The 17,715-nt window shown below is 50.2% G+C and overlaps 1 protein-coding gene and 1 pseudogene across 2 annotated transcripts in view; one reads left to right on the top strand and one right to left on the bottom strand.

Moving 5' to 3' along the window:
* Window positions 1-685: 685 nt before the first annotated feature.
* Window positions 686-1,592, bottom strand: LOC308617657 (heterogeneous nuclear ribonucleoprotein D-like; annotated as a pseudogene). The gene has a single exon. The product of its transcript is annotated as a heterogeneous nuclear ribonucleoprotein D-like (transcript).
* Window positions 1,593-3,636: 2,044 nt separating this feature from the next.
* The window catches only part of XXYLT1 (xyloside xylosyltransferase 1), a 203,442-nt gene continuing 189,363 nt past the window's right edge, over window positions 3,637-17,715 (top strand). Inside the window, exon 1 of the mRNA XM_081235934.1 lies at window positions 3,637-4,238. Within this exon, the coding sequence (XP_081092060.1) occupies window positions 3,735-4,238 (504 nt within the window). The 5' untranslated portion in view covers window positions 3,637-3,734. The remainder of the gene's footprint in view (window positions 4,239-17,715) is intronic.

Raw genomic sequence — 17,715 nt, 5'->3', positions numbered from 1 at the left:
CCAGCAGACCACTGAATACAGTAAGTCATAACAAATGCCTTCCCAGAGACAAGAACAAAGCAAACTATTTTCTATTCATAAAAGGAGCTACCAGCATGCTTTGTGCCATTAAAAGGCTACTTTTCAAAATATAACCAGAAGACTTACGGTCTACTAGAAAGCTTCCATTAATCACAACACTATAACTAAGCCACAGAAACTTTCATGACAAAGCCTCCAGATATACAGAGAGAAAACTTTACTTAAAGTTACGTGGAAGCCTCAGTTAACAGGGAAATGAAGCCTTAGAAGATAGAATACGTCTAACAAAAAAGGGGAACAGAGTAGACACTGTAGCTGGCTATTAGTAAAGGACCACAGTTTCTCCCTATGGATCAACACTCCCTACAAAATAAACTGTACCTTAATTATCGCTTATTTAAAATTACACTTTTACAGAGCTATTTAGTACCTGATTCAGAAAAACAATCGCATTTATTTGAGGTTTAACATGAAATCATACAAATAAAATTTGTATAAACACAAATCCACATCGAGTCATAACAGATAGCAAAAGACAAAAACAAAGAAAACGAATTGGCGGCTACATACAGTTGGACACAGTTGTGTCTTGTACACTAGAAAGTTTTAGAAAATAATCATCTTAGATCAACAGAAGACCAAACTTCAGTGTTGTCCTTGCAAGATGGGTTGCTTTAGCAATCTCTTCCTGTTTTCTCCAACATCCCTTTTTAATATGGCTGGTAATTATTTTGGTGATTGCCACCCCCTCGAGATGCCTTGCCATAAGTGCTTTGTTGGCCACTGTAGTCTGCATATCCGTCCATATCCATAGTTCCCATAGTTATACCCAGTATAACCATAGCCGCCATAGCCACTATAGTTTTGATCACCACCATAAGCACTATTGTAATTTCCATATCCTTGATCATAATAGTTACTAAATCCTTGGTTCCAGTTTTGGCCCTGACCTTGGCCACGACCCTTAGTACCTCCTCGTCCACCAGCTGCAGCACCTCTTCCTCCTTTTTGTTGTTGCTGTTGCTGCCTATATACCTCTTTGGTTTGTGCAACTTGGATTTCACACTTCCCAGAACCAATTTGATGATATCTGCTTTCTACCAATTTCTTTACTGGCTCTCCATCTGTATATGTAATAAAACAAAATCCTCTTCTTTCATTTGTTTTTGTATCCATGGGAAGTTCAATATTTTCAATCTCTCCGAAGGCTCCAAAATATTCTTTAGTTTGTTCTTCCGAAGTATCTGGGCTCAATCCATCCACAAAAACCTTTTTGGGGGGTTCCTTCCCCAAGCTTTGGCCCTTTTAGGGTCTATCAATTTGCCATCCAGCTTGTGTTCTTTCAGTTTCAAAACCTTATCAACACTAGCAGCATCTTTGAAATGCACAAATCCAAATACTCTTGATCTTTCAGTGACTGGATCTGTTTTAATTGTGCAGTCTACAACTTCCCCAAATCGAGACAAATATTCAGTCAGATCTTTCTTGCTTGTATCCCAGCTCAAGCCTCCAATAAACATTTTACCGTCATCCTGCTGATTCACATAACACATTAATTTTTCTTTATGGTCAAAGAATTGAGGATGAAGTAGCTTGGAGAAAAGACCAGTCTCCTGAGTATTTTCCTGTGTCTACTGACTTCTTATGTAAAATTTAAATTATCTTGTTCTTCATTTGTTATCCATAAATTCCAGGAGTAGTGATCTTATAAGGTCTGAAAAAATATATTTGTTGAATAAATTCCAGGAGTAGTGATCTTATAAAGGTCTGAAAAAATATATTTGTTGAATAAATTCCAGAACAAATGGCAGAGGAAAAATCCACCTTATTGATGGTGTAGTTGGGTGGACTAAAAGGTACAATTCCAGAATTATTTCCCCCTTATTAATGAACAATAATTAGAATGTAATAATACAATGGTAGCACACAGTGGTGGAGATTCTGTGGTACATGTAATAAAGTCTTAGTGGATATTTGGGGTTTAGAATTTGTAAATACTCTAGAAAAGCTATGGTTGCTAAACTGTATTTTGTACTTGTTGGATATTTAGACTTTGTTTTAGAGTTTGGTGTTTCTAGCATAGTTTATATTTATTGTTTACTAAGTGTCAGGCACTATTCTAACTGCTTTTTATCTATTATCTCTCATAACCCTATGAGGCATAAGTACTAATATTAGCCCCATGTTACATAGGGGTATGATTGCGGCTCAGAGAGATTAAGTACCTCCCCTGAAGTCTAACAACTCCTAGTTAGCTGTAAATCCAGCTCTCTGGTGCCTGTGGGAGCAGCTGTGATCAGGGTCTTCCTACTCTGCCATCTTGCTCCCGCCCGCACACACCCAAATCCAGCTCTCTTAACCACAATGTCATCTGCTGAAGCTTGTGGTAAAATACACACAACTCAGAGTCTGAGTTACCACTCTCAGTGCTAATCTTGGCTGGAAGTTTGGGTTTTGGAAGTGGTATGGCTTGAGTGGGGATCCATTATTTACTAGCCAACTAGATTTGGGCAGTTCACTTCTCTAAATCTCAATTTCCTCAATTGTAAAGTGCAAATAAGCAAATAATACCTCTACCTCTTAGAGCTGTGTGGATTAAATGAACTAAAGTAATACCTGTTACTAAAGTGAGATAATTCTGCTATTGTTCCCCGCCTCCCAAGGTGAGTAGCATGTATTGAACTTGCTGCTAAGCGTTCTTTAGAGGTCCAAGGTTTTTCAGAGAAGTGTTGCTCCAACTGAAAAGAAGAAGAGTTAAAAACGAGATGAATTGTGGTTCTGGGGACCACAACTTTGAGAAATAATGGCATGGCACAGTAAACGGGTGAGAGAATTTGTGATTGCATTTGTGCCTGCGTTTTCACCTGCACCTCTTTCAAGCATGCACACCACTTGTACATGTTTACGTAAACACTGTAGTGTGTCATTGGTCCTCAGAAGACTCAAGTTAATGGGTTTTTATGTAGTTGGCAGTGTCCAACTATATCGTCAAACCTGCCACTGTGTGACCCTGGGCAAGTGACCTCAGTTATGCCTCAGTTAAGAATTTGCAAAACTACCGAGTACATATTAAGCCTCTTTTAAAGTGTTAAAGTTAAAAAAAAAAAAAAAGTATCCTTTAGGTTGCCTCTGGTCGCCTCAGAGGTGCCAAGTGAGGTGAGCAGGCCATTTACACCTCGGGTGTCAATCCTACTTCACCGAGAATAGGGAGGGAGTTGCTAGTTTAAATTCTTTAGCCCCAGATAGTCTCCAAGGTGTGAAAGGAGTCGGTGAGAGGGCTTAAAGCCTTCAAGAAATTAGGGTGGAAAAGGTATACAGAGAAATTTTTTCTTTGTGAGTCCAGTTTAGTCTTTTTGCTACCGAAGTCTTAGCTTCGGTTTCTAGCGTCTGGGGCTGGGCACTTAACAGGGCCATTTTTCACGGACGGTACAGCCAGCTGGCCTGTATGTCCAAGTCCTCACCGGCTTCTCTGACCATTCTGGGTCGGCTCCTGCGGACCCGCGGCGCAACCCCGATGTAATCCTTCTGAGCCTAGGACCCAGCGGCTGCCGGGCAGCCCTGGTCCCGCCTCTCGGCGCATCAGCGCCCGCGAATTGGCAGCGCGGCTCCGCCTCCGCCATGGCTGCCGCCCGCCGCCGGAGCTACTAAGTAGGTGCAGGGGTACTGTTCTCCGCTGTGGCTCCCCGGCCGCCCTGTCCGCGGGCGGGTGGCGCATGGGTCTCCTCCGAGGCGCGCCCCCATGCGCTCGGGCCATGGCGCGTCTGGGCGCTGTGCGCTCCCACTACTGCGCGCTGCTGCTGGCCGCGGCGCTTGCCGTCTGTGCCTTCTACTACCTCGGCTCCGGCCGGGAGACCTTCTCCAGCGCCACCAAGAGGCTGAAGGAGGCCCGCGCCGGAGCCCCCGCCGTGCCCTCGCCGCTGGTGTCGGAGCTGGCGCAGGGCTCCGTGGCGCCGGCCCCGGGCGCTAAGGCCAAGAGCCTGGAGGGCGGCGGGGCCGGGCCGGTGGACTACCACCTGCTGATGATGTTCACCAAGGCGGAACACAATGCCGTGCTGCAGGCCAAGGCCCGCGTCGCGATCCGCTCCCTGTTGCGCCTCGCTAAGTTCGAGGCGCACGAGGTGCTTAACCTGCACTTCGTGAGCGAGGAGGCCAGCCGCGAGGTGGCCAAGGCCCTGCTGCGGGAGCTGCTACCGCCCGCCGCCGGCTTCAAGTGCAAGGTGAGCGGGGCCTCAGCCGGAGGTTCTGGGCGGGTGGCTCGGTCAGCGCGCGCGCCCGGCCAGGCTCCAGGGGTCAGGAGGGAGGTGTCTTCGTTGTACTGCCCACTGCCAACGCCAGTAGAAGCCTAACCTCTCAATCCTATCCCCCTGGCTGAAGTGTGCATTCACAGTACGCTGGAGGCATCGTCCGGGGGCGTGTCCGGGAGCCTCGGTGTTAGCCGACTACCCTGACCACGTCTCCTCCTTTAACTGCGGCCTCCTTGAGAATTGGCTCTCCCCCTCTTTGCTAGCGTTACAGGATTCAGCAGTCAGTGCCTTCAGAGCCTGCCCCTCTTTTTATTCTTCTCAGTCTTTGACTTTTTTAAAAAATACATTTATTTTATTTTATTTACTTTATTTTTGGCTGCGATGGGTCTTCGTTGCTGCGCGCGGGCTTTTCTCTGGTTGTGGCGAGCGGGGGCTATTCTTCCTTGTGGTGCGCAGGCTTCTCATTGTGGTGGTTTCTCTTGTTGGGAACACGGGCTCCAGGCGCAGGCTTCAGTAGTTGTGGCTCACGGGCTTAGTTGCTCCGCGGCATGTGGGATGTTCCCGGACCAGGGCTCGAACCCGTGTCTCCTGCATTGGCAGGTGGATTCTTAACCACTGCGTCACCAGCGAAGCCCCTCAGTCTTTGACTTTTGAGGATGGAGCAGGTCATTTGAACGTACCAATATGCTTCTGGTGCAGAGTCTGCTGGACAGGGTCTAAGGCTGCTTGAATTGTTCAAGTTACAGTGACATTTCTCATAGCTCATTTCTCCAAGGTATTTCAGTCAGAACTAGTCAAGCCCAAACCCAGCCAGTGTGAACCATCTCATCTCCTCTGTGTGCCCCCTTCTCCCCTACCCTCAAGGGTCCTGAACCCATTTAGAGAAGCATCGGGTTCCTCCCAGGAGGTACAGATAAGATCTGGGGAGAGCAGAGCTAGTCACCTTGTCCCAGGCTGGACCCACCTGCATCCCCATCATCTCGCTTCACCTCCTGGCTCTGCTTGTCAGAGATTGGATTCCTAACTTAGAGTTAATGGTCTCAGTTAAATTGCTTGCCTCGTTTTGACCTAACAGTTGCACAGAGGGGATCCAAGGTCTGATTTTGGGATAGCAATAGTAGGTGATCTTAAAGGATGGAGCCTGATGGTGGGGGGACGGGCGGTGAGGCAAGAGGAGTGTCCCATGTGTTTGTGCCCAGTGAGTGACTAAGGGGAGCTGATGCCAGGATCCTGCAGGGTTCAGGGGTCTGTTGTTTGTTGTCTTCAGAATCAAGTTCTAATTTCTTGGTAGGGCTGTCTATGTTGTGGCCCTGGCTCTCCTCTTCAGCCTACCTTCTTGTCCTTCCCCTAAGTGCACCTTAGGTCTTAACTGTATTGAATGTGCCTTTACATAAGCTATACTTTCCACCCAGAATGTCCTTCCTTCCTTCCTGGGCCCTTGGCCACTCTTTACTTAGTTTTCACCTTCCCCCAGGAATGTCCATAGACTTGGGGACAATCTGTGCCCAGCCCTCCACAGCTCTCTTTCCAGCTTCTCCCCCCAACCCCCTGAGCATCAAAAGTTTGTCCTCTTCCCAGAATAAATGAGCCCATCAGGAACACCCACCATAGTCAGGGAGAGGTACCTGGGCCTGGATTCCGTGGTACAGGAGGCCAAGAATCCAGGTCCTGGAGCTTGTGGCTGGCCAGGCCCTTGGCACCCACTGTCTGACCTGGGGTTTTTCAGCCTGGGCCCATCGCATTTGCCCTATTTACAGTCTCTGGAAGTAGGGCCTGGCAACCTGTTCCAGGTGGTCCTTGGGACTTTAATGTTTGAGAAATTCTGTGCCAGTCCAAGGGAGAAAACCAAGGGCCCTTGATCATAGGGCCAGTCTGGGCAGAGCTGGGATTTGACCGGCTCTCCAGACACCGCCTTGAAGACCAGCATGTCATCTCTTCACTTTCTGAGTCAGAGGTCACAACTCAGGCCTGTCTCCTCCATTGCTAGGGCTCTACTGTCCCCTTCTCGAGCTCCAGCCACAGTATCTAGTTGCAAACTCAGTGCTTTCCAGCCTACATGCCTCTGCTTCTTTCATTCCACTGTCAGGATACCCTTTCTGTGTGTGTCGCTGAGTCTTGCCCATCTTTGGATACCATCCCCTCCTTGGAGCCGTCCAAGGAATCCCCATTCAAAAGGCACATCTTCCTCTTCCTCGTGTACCTCCCTGGTGCTGTAGACTCTACGACGTCTTATCTCCCATCCCTATGCCTGGCACATAGTGGGCACCAGAAATACTTGTCCAGGGCAGGTCCAGTCTCAGGGCCAGCTTCCCTTCTTGGAGTCTGTGTTTCATGCTTTGACTCCTTCCCTCTGCTGGGCCCAGTTCTGACAGCCATAGCCATCACCCAAGGCCTGAGACAGCTGCAGATGACCTGAGGGAATTGACACCACCCCTACTGAGGCATGAGGAATGAGGGTCTGGGGGCTTTCAGCCAGATGGCTGTGTTCAGGTAAGTGTTTATCAGTTCTTGCTAAAATTGCTCCTGTTCCTTTTGAATGATTTTTTTGTGAATCTGTTTTCTGTTTGTGACACAAGGTGCTCTTTTTGTTTTACTTTTTTCTTTAAATATGTAGTCCTAAAAGGTTTGCCTCATTTTAGTTGTCATTTAATTCTTCCTCAGGTTTGGAATGTGTCTTCTGGTACCACTTCACACATACCCTTCCCTCTACCTGGAGTACCTCCCCACCCCCCCAGCCCCCCTCCTTCCTTAACTGGTGCTTTCAGGTCTCAGCATAAATGTTATTTCCTTGGTAAACCTTTCCTGAGCCCCCACTGTACATTCTCATCACACCAAGGACTTTTCCTTAGTAACATTTCTCACAGTTGTCATTATGTAATTATTGAATGAGTTATTTGTTTGCCTTGCTAGACTGTAAACTCCTTAAGGGCTTGGACCCTGACCTCTCTTAGGTGTATCCCTAGCAGCGAGCATCATGTCTTACATATGGGAGTGCATCTTATATGAGAATTATTTTTTCAGTATTAATTAGGAAGAATGACACTAGGAATTCTCACCTCAGTTGCATCAGAGCTGGAAGGGAACTTCAAGAGCGTATAGCAGCCCAGGTGAGGAAACTTGCCTAAGGCCTCTTGGGGAGTTACTGACAAGGCTGGGGCTAGACTCAAGTCCTAGGCCAATGTTTTTCTCTTTGTACCATGTTCCCCCTTTAAGGAGCACCTCTCTCTTGTAAGATAAGGTAAAAGAACAGTCCACTCCCAGGGAGAGTTGCCCTAAAGTGTGTAAGAACACCTTGGGAAGAGGAAGGCAGCTCCTGGCCCACCCGGCTGTCTGGAGACAGTCTGAAAGCTCTTCCTCCCTCAGGGTGGGATCTGGGACTCCGCCAGGTGTGCAGGATGCAGGGCAGGGCTGCAGTGAGCCAGCCTAGGACTCGTGCTCACACTCAGAGGTCTCTTCTCAGGCCATTTTCAAGTGACACAGAAACGGTTGAGCCGAAATGGTTGCAGAAATTGATCATAGAATATTACTAGTGACTTTAGATTACATCTTGGTTAATTAAATACTAGCTAAAAAGCTATTCACTTAACCAGAAAAATCTTGTTTTGAATTATTATTGAAAGTCTTTCAAAATCCACTGGTTTGTTATCTCCTAACAGTATGGAAATACATTATTTGTTCACTTATTTAATAAACACCCAAACCTGTTATGTTCGAGGTACCAGGATAGGAGCTGCTTCTAGCTCATTTAATAAGTCTGTGGACTAGCTGCATCAGAATCTCCTGGGGACAGTTATTCAAAATACAGACTCATGGACCCTGCCCCAGCCTGTGGGTCAGAGTCTCCTCATGGGGCCTGGAAATCTGAATTTGTATGAGGCTGTGGCAGCAGGCATGGAAGTCCCTGCTGTAAAAGGGATACAGGAGGGCCTGGTGCTTTCCTGCCCACCTTCAGACCCAGCTCGGGCATCCTTGCCTCTGTGCAGCCTGCCCTGTGAGCACAATGCCTGACACATAGTAGACCTTCAGGGAGCATTTGCCTTTCATTCAGGCTATCCTGGCTCTGCTGGCTTGGGGAAGGCTCATTCATCTTGTTAAAATGGGGCTTTTATCACACCACTGAGAACCCCCTGGCTCCCGGCTCACTGTCATCCAGGTCATTCCAACATTCTAGCCCCACAGCAGCTGGCTTCAGCTTCCTGGTCCAGCCTTTCCCCACTCAGCTGCAGGAGACACTGTCCCTTCTCCTGGAGCTTTGCTCGCTTTGCTTCCGAGCCCTCTATTGTCTCATTCCGTCTGTCCAGTGGGATCTCACCCTTCTAAAACTTAGGTCCAGACTTGTGTTCCATAAGGCTTCCTTTTGCATTAAGTTTGACAGGATATGCCATGGGAATCCCACATAGTGGTAGCTTAAGCAAGATGGAGCTTTATTTCTCATCTAAATGGAGTCCAGAGGTAGGAGGTGTTCCGGGCTGGCACAGGAGCTTCATGACGTCATCAGGGTCCTAGGCCCCTCCAGCTCTGTTTTACCATCCTCACAGAGTGGCCCTTGTCCTCCTGGGCCAGAATGGCTGCTAGAGCTTTAGGCATTACATCTGTGTTGCAGCCGCAGGATGGAGGAAGAATCAAAGCCGAGTTCCAGTTAAAAACAGCGAATAAGAAGAGGAGGGGAAGCTGTGGGGTAGGCAACCAGTCGTCTCCCTCAGGAGCCTACCGTGCATGTCGAAGCCCTGTGAATGACTAAGCACCTGTTGTGTGTTGGACCCTGAGTGCACAAATGCAGGGGACACGGAGGGGGGACAGGCACAGCCCCCTGCCACCCAGGTACCTGTGTCGCTTAGCATCACCTCCACGTACAGCGTGTCCTGTTGCTAAACCTGCTGGATTGGGCACATCATGGTCCTGAGGGAGGGAGGGAGACAGCACTGAGTTTAACCCCCAGTGGCCAGTTACTAGCTGGTGACTGTGGGTCACCCCCCTCGCCTCTCAGGGCCTCCCGGGCCTCCTGTAAAATGAGGATTAAACACCCATCCCCCACGGGGTGGTAAGGATTAAATGCAGCCTTGCTGTACTGTGCAGGGAGTCCAGTGCTGCTGCGTCCGTTGTTGTGTGTCCAGCCTCACAGCACGGTTCTACTCTGCCCACTTCTGGGGACTCAGCACTGACGGGACCCTGTAGCCATCTCCTCTCTCCTTTTCGGGGTGGCCAGCCCCTCGCAGAGGCCTGGGGGAGCTTACCCAGCACCGTGGGGACACCCTCAGGGGTACAGCAGGATTGCTTCTCGTGCTGTTTCTCTTGTGCCGTCACTGTGTTACCACTCAGATGGTAACGACTCAGAAAGGCCTTCCCCGAACCCCTTTTCTAAAGCAGCAGCCACCCTAGCCCTCGTTATCTTCCCCGTCACCTTGTTTGTAGCACGTACTCATGTGCTCATTCATTCAGCAGATGTTCTTGGGTGCTTCCCTGACCAGGCTCTGTTTTAGGTGCCTGTGCCTGTAGGAAGAGAACCAGTCCCTGCCCTCATGGAGCTTCTTCTGGGGCTCTGGTGGGGCTCTGTCCACGTAGAGTGAGTCAGATCGTGATCCATTGTATAGAGAAAAGTAAAGGTGGATAAGGACACAGGGAGCGTTCCTGTGTTGGGGTGCAGAGTTGTGGGCTGTTTTGTACAGCTGGTCAGGGAAGGCCCCATGGATTTGGAGACATCTGAGCAGGGGCTGAAGGAAGTGAGAGCGAGAGCTCTTTGGACATCAGGAAGCAAGTTTGGAAAGTCACTACCTTGTTTCCTAGTTTGCATTCTGCTGCTCCCTACTAGAGTATCATCTCCATGGGGGGCGGAGCATTACTTACCTTCATCTGCTGAAGTGGACAGGCACCCCGTAAGCGTCACCCCTGTTTCTGGCCTGAGTTGGCAGTGACAGACAGACAGACACAGGGACAGGCGCCTCCCAACCCGGGGTACAGACCAGACAGACTTCTGAAAGGACAGGCAGCTCTGGACGGCCGCTGGCCACCTTGCAGGGAGGGCAATCTCTCGGAGGCTAATTCCAGAGGAGAGGAGAGGAGAGGAGGGTGGGGCAGCCTGCCTCCCAAACTCGCCCAGCACAGCAGTTTCTCTTCCTTCCCTAAGGGAGGCGGTAGTGTGCACAGGTCGGGAAGGAGGGCTGAGGAGGGGGCAGGAGGTGGGGAGTGCTGGTCAAGTTGGGGGGGGTCCTCCATATGGATGGCGCGAAACAATGGAAACAGGTGTTCCCTCTTCCTCCATCACCATTATATTTTTAGCACGGTTCCTGGCACTTTCTAGGCTCTCAGTAGTATTTTATAGTAGACTGATTGATAGCTATATTAATTCAACCCAAGAAATCATAGAAGAGTCCTGGGGGATCTGCCCCTCGTACATCAAATTTCAGCCTCCTCAGAGCACGAGGCTGGGTTGCTTTGTCTCCAGATGACACGTAGGAACAAGAAGGAGGCCTTGTGCTTTCTGCACTTAAAAGAGACTGTTGGATTTCAGGAGGAGCGTGTGCTGAGGACTGGGCTAACAAGAAAAGTGTTAAAGATCTTTGCACACCTCTTCTGAATTTGCAGAGTTTCTTTTACTGCAAGAGCAAAACTGTGAGTGGCTTTGAAAAACCTCAGCTCATAGTTGGGGCTTGAAAGAAGCCTGAGGGTAAAGACCTCGATGTTGGCTGTCTCAATTAAGCTAATGACAAACAGGTGACATTGCTGTGCAGCTTCTCCGGCATGTCACAGCAGCAGGAACCTTGACCAGAAAGAACCTTTTGACTAAGTTATGACCGTTTGGGAAAGAGGTGATCAAAGAAATGTATCCTGAAGTGAGAGGCTCTTTGAAAAGATTGACCGACATTTTATACTATAGAATTTGGAGAATTTACCAAATGCAATGGAACTCTTTTAAATTATAATACGTTCATGATACAACTGTAGTCGTTCATGTACCAGTGCATGTTTCTCATGGAAAGCTTTAGTCATGGATCTGTAGGGAAGAACTTTGTATAGCATTATTGTATCATGTACACTATACTCTGGATCATTTCACAGGTATTTGTTGAAATTATAAGGCAAAGCCCATAACATAAGACCAGCGATCATCATGTAGACGAAATACACTGACACCTGGGTGATTTTGCTGTGGGGCTTCAGTGTATGTATGAAGTGTTCCAGCTTTGGGTAACAGTCATTGTTTATGATTACTTGACTGTTCTCTGTTCCAATAGGTCATTTTTTTGAAAGACAGATGATTACATTTTCTTGCGGTTAAAAAAACCTGAGATGTAATTCAAATCCCATGAAATTCACCCTTTTAAAATATACAGTTCAACAAAACTGGAAAAATTTGAGATCTCCCTTACTATAACATTGTCACAGATCATTGAAATACAGTTCTTTCATGATGTCATTAGAATCAGAAATATATCTTATTATTGGCTTTGTAGACAGATTGCTTAATATCAAAAAATATACAATTCAGTGGTTTTTAATATATTCACAAGGTTGTTCAATTATTCCAGAACATTTCATCACCCCAAAAAGAAACTCCATACGCATCAGCAGTCATTCCCATTCCCCCTTTTCTCTCAGCCCTGGCAGCCACTAACCTGCTTTCTGTAAATTTGCCTATTCTGAACATTTCATATAAACGGACCTTTTTTGTCTGGCTTCTTTTGCTTAGCGTAATGTTTTTAAGGTTCACGTTGCAGCGTGTGTCAGTACTTCATGCCTTTATATGGTTGAATAATATTCCATTGTATGGCTATACCACATTTTGTTTATTCATTCATTAGCTGATGGACATTTGAGTTTCCACTTTTTGGCTATTGTGAATAATTTGCTGTGAACATGGAATAGCTCAGTCATATAGTAAGTGTGAGGAACTGCCAGACTTCTCCAGAGTAGCTGTATTATTATTTTACATTCTCATCAGCAATGTGTGAGGGTTCCGATTTCTCCACATCTTTGCCAGCACTTGTTGTCTGTCTTGATTCTAGCCATCCTAGTGGGTGTGAGGTAGCATCTCATTGTGTTTTTTTAAATATAAATTTATTTATTTATTTTATTTTTGGCTGGGTAGGACCTTTGTTGCTGCACCTGCACTTTCTCTAGTTGCGGTGCGTGGGCTTCTCATTGCGGTGGCTTCTCTTGTTGTGGAGCACGGGCTCTAGGCACATGAGCTTCAGTAGTTGTGGCATGTGGGCTCAGTAGTTGTGGCACGCGGGCTCTAGAGCGCAGGCTCAGTAGTTGTGGCACATGTGCTTAGGTGCTCCGCGGCATGTGGGATCTTCCTGGACCAGGGGTCGAACCCATGTCCCCTGCATTGGCAGGCGGATTCTTAACCACTGCGCCACCAGGGAAGTCCTCATTGTGGTTTTGATTTGCATTTCCCTAATGACTAAAGGTGAGATGATTAGGTACTGATAAGGACAGCCAACTAAATGTATTTGGTATATTTCTTACATATTTACCAAAATACATTTTACAAGAAAAACCAGGTATCTTGACTCCCCTCCCCATCCTGAAAGATGTTGTAACATCTCTGGAAACACTTGTTTCTGAAGAACACGGTTTGGAGATTTCTGATGTGTACAGTAATGTTATGCCTAAAATCAATGAGGAGGTGTTATTAGTTTGAAGACTGGATTAGGAGAATAGTAACAATATTTGTTCAGCACTTAGAGCTTATGAAAGTGCTTGCAGAAACGTCTCACTTGAGCGTCACTGCGACCCGTGAAGGAGCCTTCAAGGCTGAGAGATCCGGTGACATACTTGAGCTCCCACACTAAGCCGTGGGGCTGGACTGTATCACATGCTTTGGGGAGTAGGAGGGCAGGACAAGACAGGGAGCCATTGAGGTGTGCAGTCTGTATCATCCTCCTGCCCGGATGCCCCCAATAAACATTCACTCTGAATAAAGACTGTGCTTGCTGCCAGAGCCTTGCAGAATCACCAAGCGTTGGAGCGGGAAGGACACTCGGAACCTCTGGGTGCAGCGTCCTCCCGGTGAGCTGATAGACCCTGGGCGGCAAGGCAGTGATTTATGCAGTGCGCACAGCGCTGGGGTTAGACGCAGCCCAAGCCCTTCCCTCTTCTGTTTGTCAGTGTCTTCAGCAGCCTCTGGCCCTTTAGGGAGGGTGGGTGAGAGCCAGCTCACCCTAAACCCTACAGCAGAGTGGACAGGATGCAGGGCCGCTTTCACCCATCCCAGCGGAGCCTCTTCCTGTGTCTCCAAGTATCCCTCTGGCTTGGGAAGGGGAGGGGAGATACCGCCCTGATCTCTACAGGGCCAAACCTCTGCTGTTCCCTGGGGCCAGCTTTCCAGGTGTCCAGTGCCTGGGACGACCAGGGAGTTAGTATTGGGGGAGCTGTATTCCTCCGAGGGAAACCACGTGGTTTGTCCTCTGCTTGGGGCTGCGCGCTGGAGGGAGCTCCAGGGCTAGAATCCGCGCGCGGTCCTCCCAGGCCGATGGAGGAGGAGCTGCAGGAGTGCAGCCCACACTGGGCCTCCCCTCCTTGGTGGTCACCGCATCCTCGCTGACACCCAGTAGGGGGAGAGCTTGCCCTGCTGCTCCCAGGCGGGGTCACGTCCCCTGCGCATCGAGTCGCGTGCGGCGCTCCGCGACGCCAGTGGAGGGCGCCGCTGCACCGCGTTTGCTCGGCTGGAGCCCGCTCTGCCTCTCTCTCCACGGAAGCCTGGGGCGCAAGCAGAGCTGTTTTTGTTCATTCTCCACGAGCGTTCCCCTTTCTCACTGACCACCACCCCCCGCCCCCCGCCCCGGGTTTTAGAAAGGAAGACTGAAATGAAAGGGAATCTGCCTGGCGATTATGGGCGGTCATTTCCTTCCTGCACGGGGCGGGGGTGGGGGGTGGGGGCGTGTAAACCTGTTTTGATGAGGCCCTTAGAAAAATGTGGATGGAAAACAAGCCGGGATGGTTGGATCCTGGATGGAGAAGGCTTCAGTGCTTCTCTGCAGCACAGCCGGAGAGAAGAGCGTGGATGGGGTGCGGGGTGGGTCTCTGCGCATCCCGATCCTCCTCGCCCCTCCTTGGTTCCTGCCCTATGACCCCAGCTGGGCTCTGCCCACGGTCCTCAAAGCTCCCCAGGGCACACCCTTTACTGTGGGGTCCCCATCACACCTAGCACGGGCCCTCTGGTAAAAGGAGGCACGCTTCCGCTTAACAAGGGGAACTGTGCCTCTTGGAGCAGCTTGAAGGTGGAGCCCCTCACCTACAGTGAGTTTGCCAGAGTCGCAGGGTTTGCGTTCTGTCAGTGGTCCCGGGTATCCTGGCTCTTGGTGGGGACTTGGGCGAGAGGACAGCATGGTGGGGAGGGTGCTGTGACCTGGGTGCTGGGCCTGGAAGGCCCCTTGTTGCCTAACTGCCTGGAGCCTCTGCGCCCTCAGCAGTCAGATGGGCTCGGATCCCCACCTCCAGCCATGTCCCCATGGTGAGTGGCAGCTTCCCCAGTCTGTCTCTGGCTGAGTGAGACCGCCAGCGGAGAGGAGGAGCCCAGCTGTGACTGGAGGGGCCAAAGGGAAGCCTCTTCCTGTCCCCGCGGCAGCAGGTAGGCTCTCAGGGTACCTGGCAGGGCAGGAGAACTCCCTGCTTCCCCTCCTCACACCCTTCCTGGTCCAGGCCTCTTGCCTTTGGCCTTGGGGCCGCTCACAATGGCCTGTGGGTTGCTCAGGGCAGTCAGGATGGCTGGTCAGGATGGTCAGGCCTGGCCCCAAGAGGCAGCTCTGTGTGCTCCCATTCCTGTTTCAGGTGCCTGTTCTGAGCAGCTGAGCCAGGCCCTGTTGGCTGGCACAAAGCCTGCTGTTAATGTAATGTCTTTTAAATTAAAGCCATTTGTTTTCTTTATTGGGGTAATTACTGTTAAGCAGCCGTGATTAAGTGATCCGCCTGCTGGTGGGACAGTGTGTCCGAGAGGCTGGCCTCTGTTGGCCTGCACTGGTCCCTGGCGGGCACACACTGTTCTCCCTCGGCCTCCTCTTCTCTCCTCAATGGGGCTCACCACCCTTCCCGCACCAGAGGAGTCTGTCCTGTTCCTGCCACGGAGAGGCCCCAGGGCAGGAGCGTGTGGCTTGGAGCCTGAGACCTGGGCCCAAATGCAGTCTGTGGCATTTGGGAACTGGGGAACCCTGGATGTAAGCCCTCTGAGCCTCTGACCCTTCACCCAGGACCTTACCAGAGTGGCTGTCAGGCAAAAATGAGGCACCACCGGGGCCCTGGAACATGGCAGGTGGCTAATTAGTGGTGACTGCTACAAATGGTGCCTGAGTAGGTGTTGGGGGGAGGACCTTTTTCTCATCATTTCGGAAGGCACGACACCTTTGATTCAACTGGAGAGCAGTGAATTGAGCTCGAAAATCACCGTTATGCCCAGGTTTATTTCAGGGTGTCTTAGTCTGTTCAGGTTGTTATAACAAAATACCACAGACTGGGTGGCTTATAAACAATAGAAATTTATTTCTCACAAGCACTGGAGGCTGGAAGCCCAAGATTGGGTGCCAGCATGGTTGGGCTCTGCCAAAGGCCCTCTTACTGTTTGCAGACTGCCGACTTCTCACTGTGTCCTCATATGGTGGAAGGGGCTAGGATGCTCTCTGGAGCCTCATTAATAAGAGCACAAATTCCACTCATGAGGGTTCCACCCTCATGACCTAAGCACCTCCCAAAGGCCTCACCTCCTCGTACCATCCCATTGGGGGTTCGTATGTCAAGATATGAATTTTGGGGGGGACACAAACAATCAGACCATAGCACAGGGTGTTCTCATGTTCTTTCAAGTCTTCCTCAGTTCCCCAAACTACAGTGTTCTCTCCTTCTCTGACCATCCCTCCGTCCCCCGTTTCCCTTAACAATGCACTTTGTCTCTCTCTGAAAGCACCCCAGGCTGTGGCCTCATTTGGTGCTCACGTGTCCATGCTTCATGCTTTCTCTCTTCTGCTAGAAGGAAGAGGGCCTGATCACCAGCTCACCCTTGCCCACTGTGCCTAACGTGCGCCTTACTCTGGGCAGAGGCTCAGCAAATGCTAGCTTGCTTTGGCCTGTGGTCTGGAGCAGGTGCCACTGTTTCTTATCAGTATGGGGAAGCTGGACTGTGCTTTGCTGCATCTTCTTTGTGAATGTTCCTTTCTAGAAGTTCCAATTCTAGAAGTTTCTAGAAGGTTCCAGTTCAAACTTGTTGCTAGTAAAGTGAGAATGTTTCCTGTTTTGCTTACCTCTTCTTAATGGTGTTTGTTTTCTTGGTCTCATTGCACACAGCAGTTGTTCATAATCTTTTTGGGAATTCAGCAAAGTATAACCTGTAAGCGATTTTAAAAAGCCAGGCTACAGGGGAGACCCACATCCCCCAGAGCTTGCTCATTTCCCTTTCCCACCCATCCCTCTGAGTGGGGTCTTGGGCCTCACCCTCTGTGGCTCATACCCCACCAACTGCTGTGAGGGGGCCCGGTTCTTACCAGATCAGCATGGCAGTCCAGGACACGGGCTCTGTGAGACCTGCCCGGACGGTCGGGCTCCTTGAGTCCTGGTCACTGTAGGATTCTGGAGGGGCTTCACCAGCTCTGGCAGGTGGACAGGTGGATTAGTTGATATTGTTTGATAACCCGTACAGGATCAGGTAGTGTGCAAGCTTTGCTCCGGGCGCCCCTGGCTACCACTGTCTGGGGGGCAGGAAGACACAAGGCGGGGGATTCCAGGTGGACTGGGGCTGGCTTTGTGAGCGTGGAGGAGGGGCTGTAGGAGTCAGGGAGCTTTGGGGATGTGCATCCATTGTAAGTTGGGGTGGGACTCTCCCAATCTTGCAGAGGGAACGGAGGCAGCTTGGGCAACAGACCGGCTTTGTCTCCTGTACCTGGTAGGAGAGTCATGACCAGAAGATGGGGGAGGAGAGCGCGGGACGGAGGGGCCATCTGGCTGGTGGGCCATTAGGGCTCCAGAACAGGCGGAGGGAGCTGCAGCGCCTGTGAGGCTGGCCATCTCGGGGAGTGGCTGGCTGTCCTGTGTCTCTGCTTACCGAGCTGCCCGTAATTGTGGGAGCCTTTCCATGCCTCTGGGACTTTGCTCAGGTGCTTCCTCTCCTGAAAACCCAGCCCTCCTTTATCTGGTTAATTCTTTTTGCCCTTCAAGATTAGGCTCTGGTGGGTGCCAACTACGTGAGGAGGCCGTCCTTGACCACCTCTCCCTGCATTAGCCCTTCTCTTCTGAGTCCCGCTGTGCTGAAGTTGGCCCCTGTGCAAGCTCCTGGGGCCAGGGCTGTCTTGTTTCCTTCTGTGTCTCAGGACATGGTGTACTACAGGGCCTGGCGTAGAGTCAGACCCAGCACGAGTTTGTGGAGCTGGCGCAGGTGGGCTGCTCAGCACCCGGCTCCATCAGATGTTCTGTGAGCGCGCTCTCACACCTTAGGGTGTGGATGGCAACATTGGGAGTCCTTGCC

Source organism: Mesoplodon bidens, assembly GCF_964165515.1.
Source record: "Mesoplodon bidens genome assembly, chromosome: 5".
NCBI lineage: Eukaryota > Metazoa > Chordata > Mammalia > Artiodactyla > Ziphiidae > Mesoplodon > Mesoplodon bidens.
The sequence above is the reverse complement of the archived record's forward strand: the minus strand, read 5'-3'. Positions and strand labels throughout refer to the sequence as shown.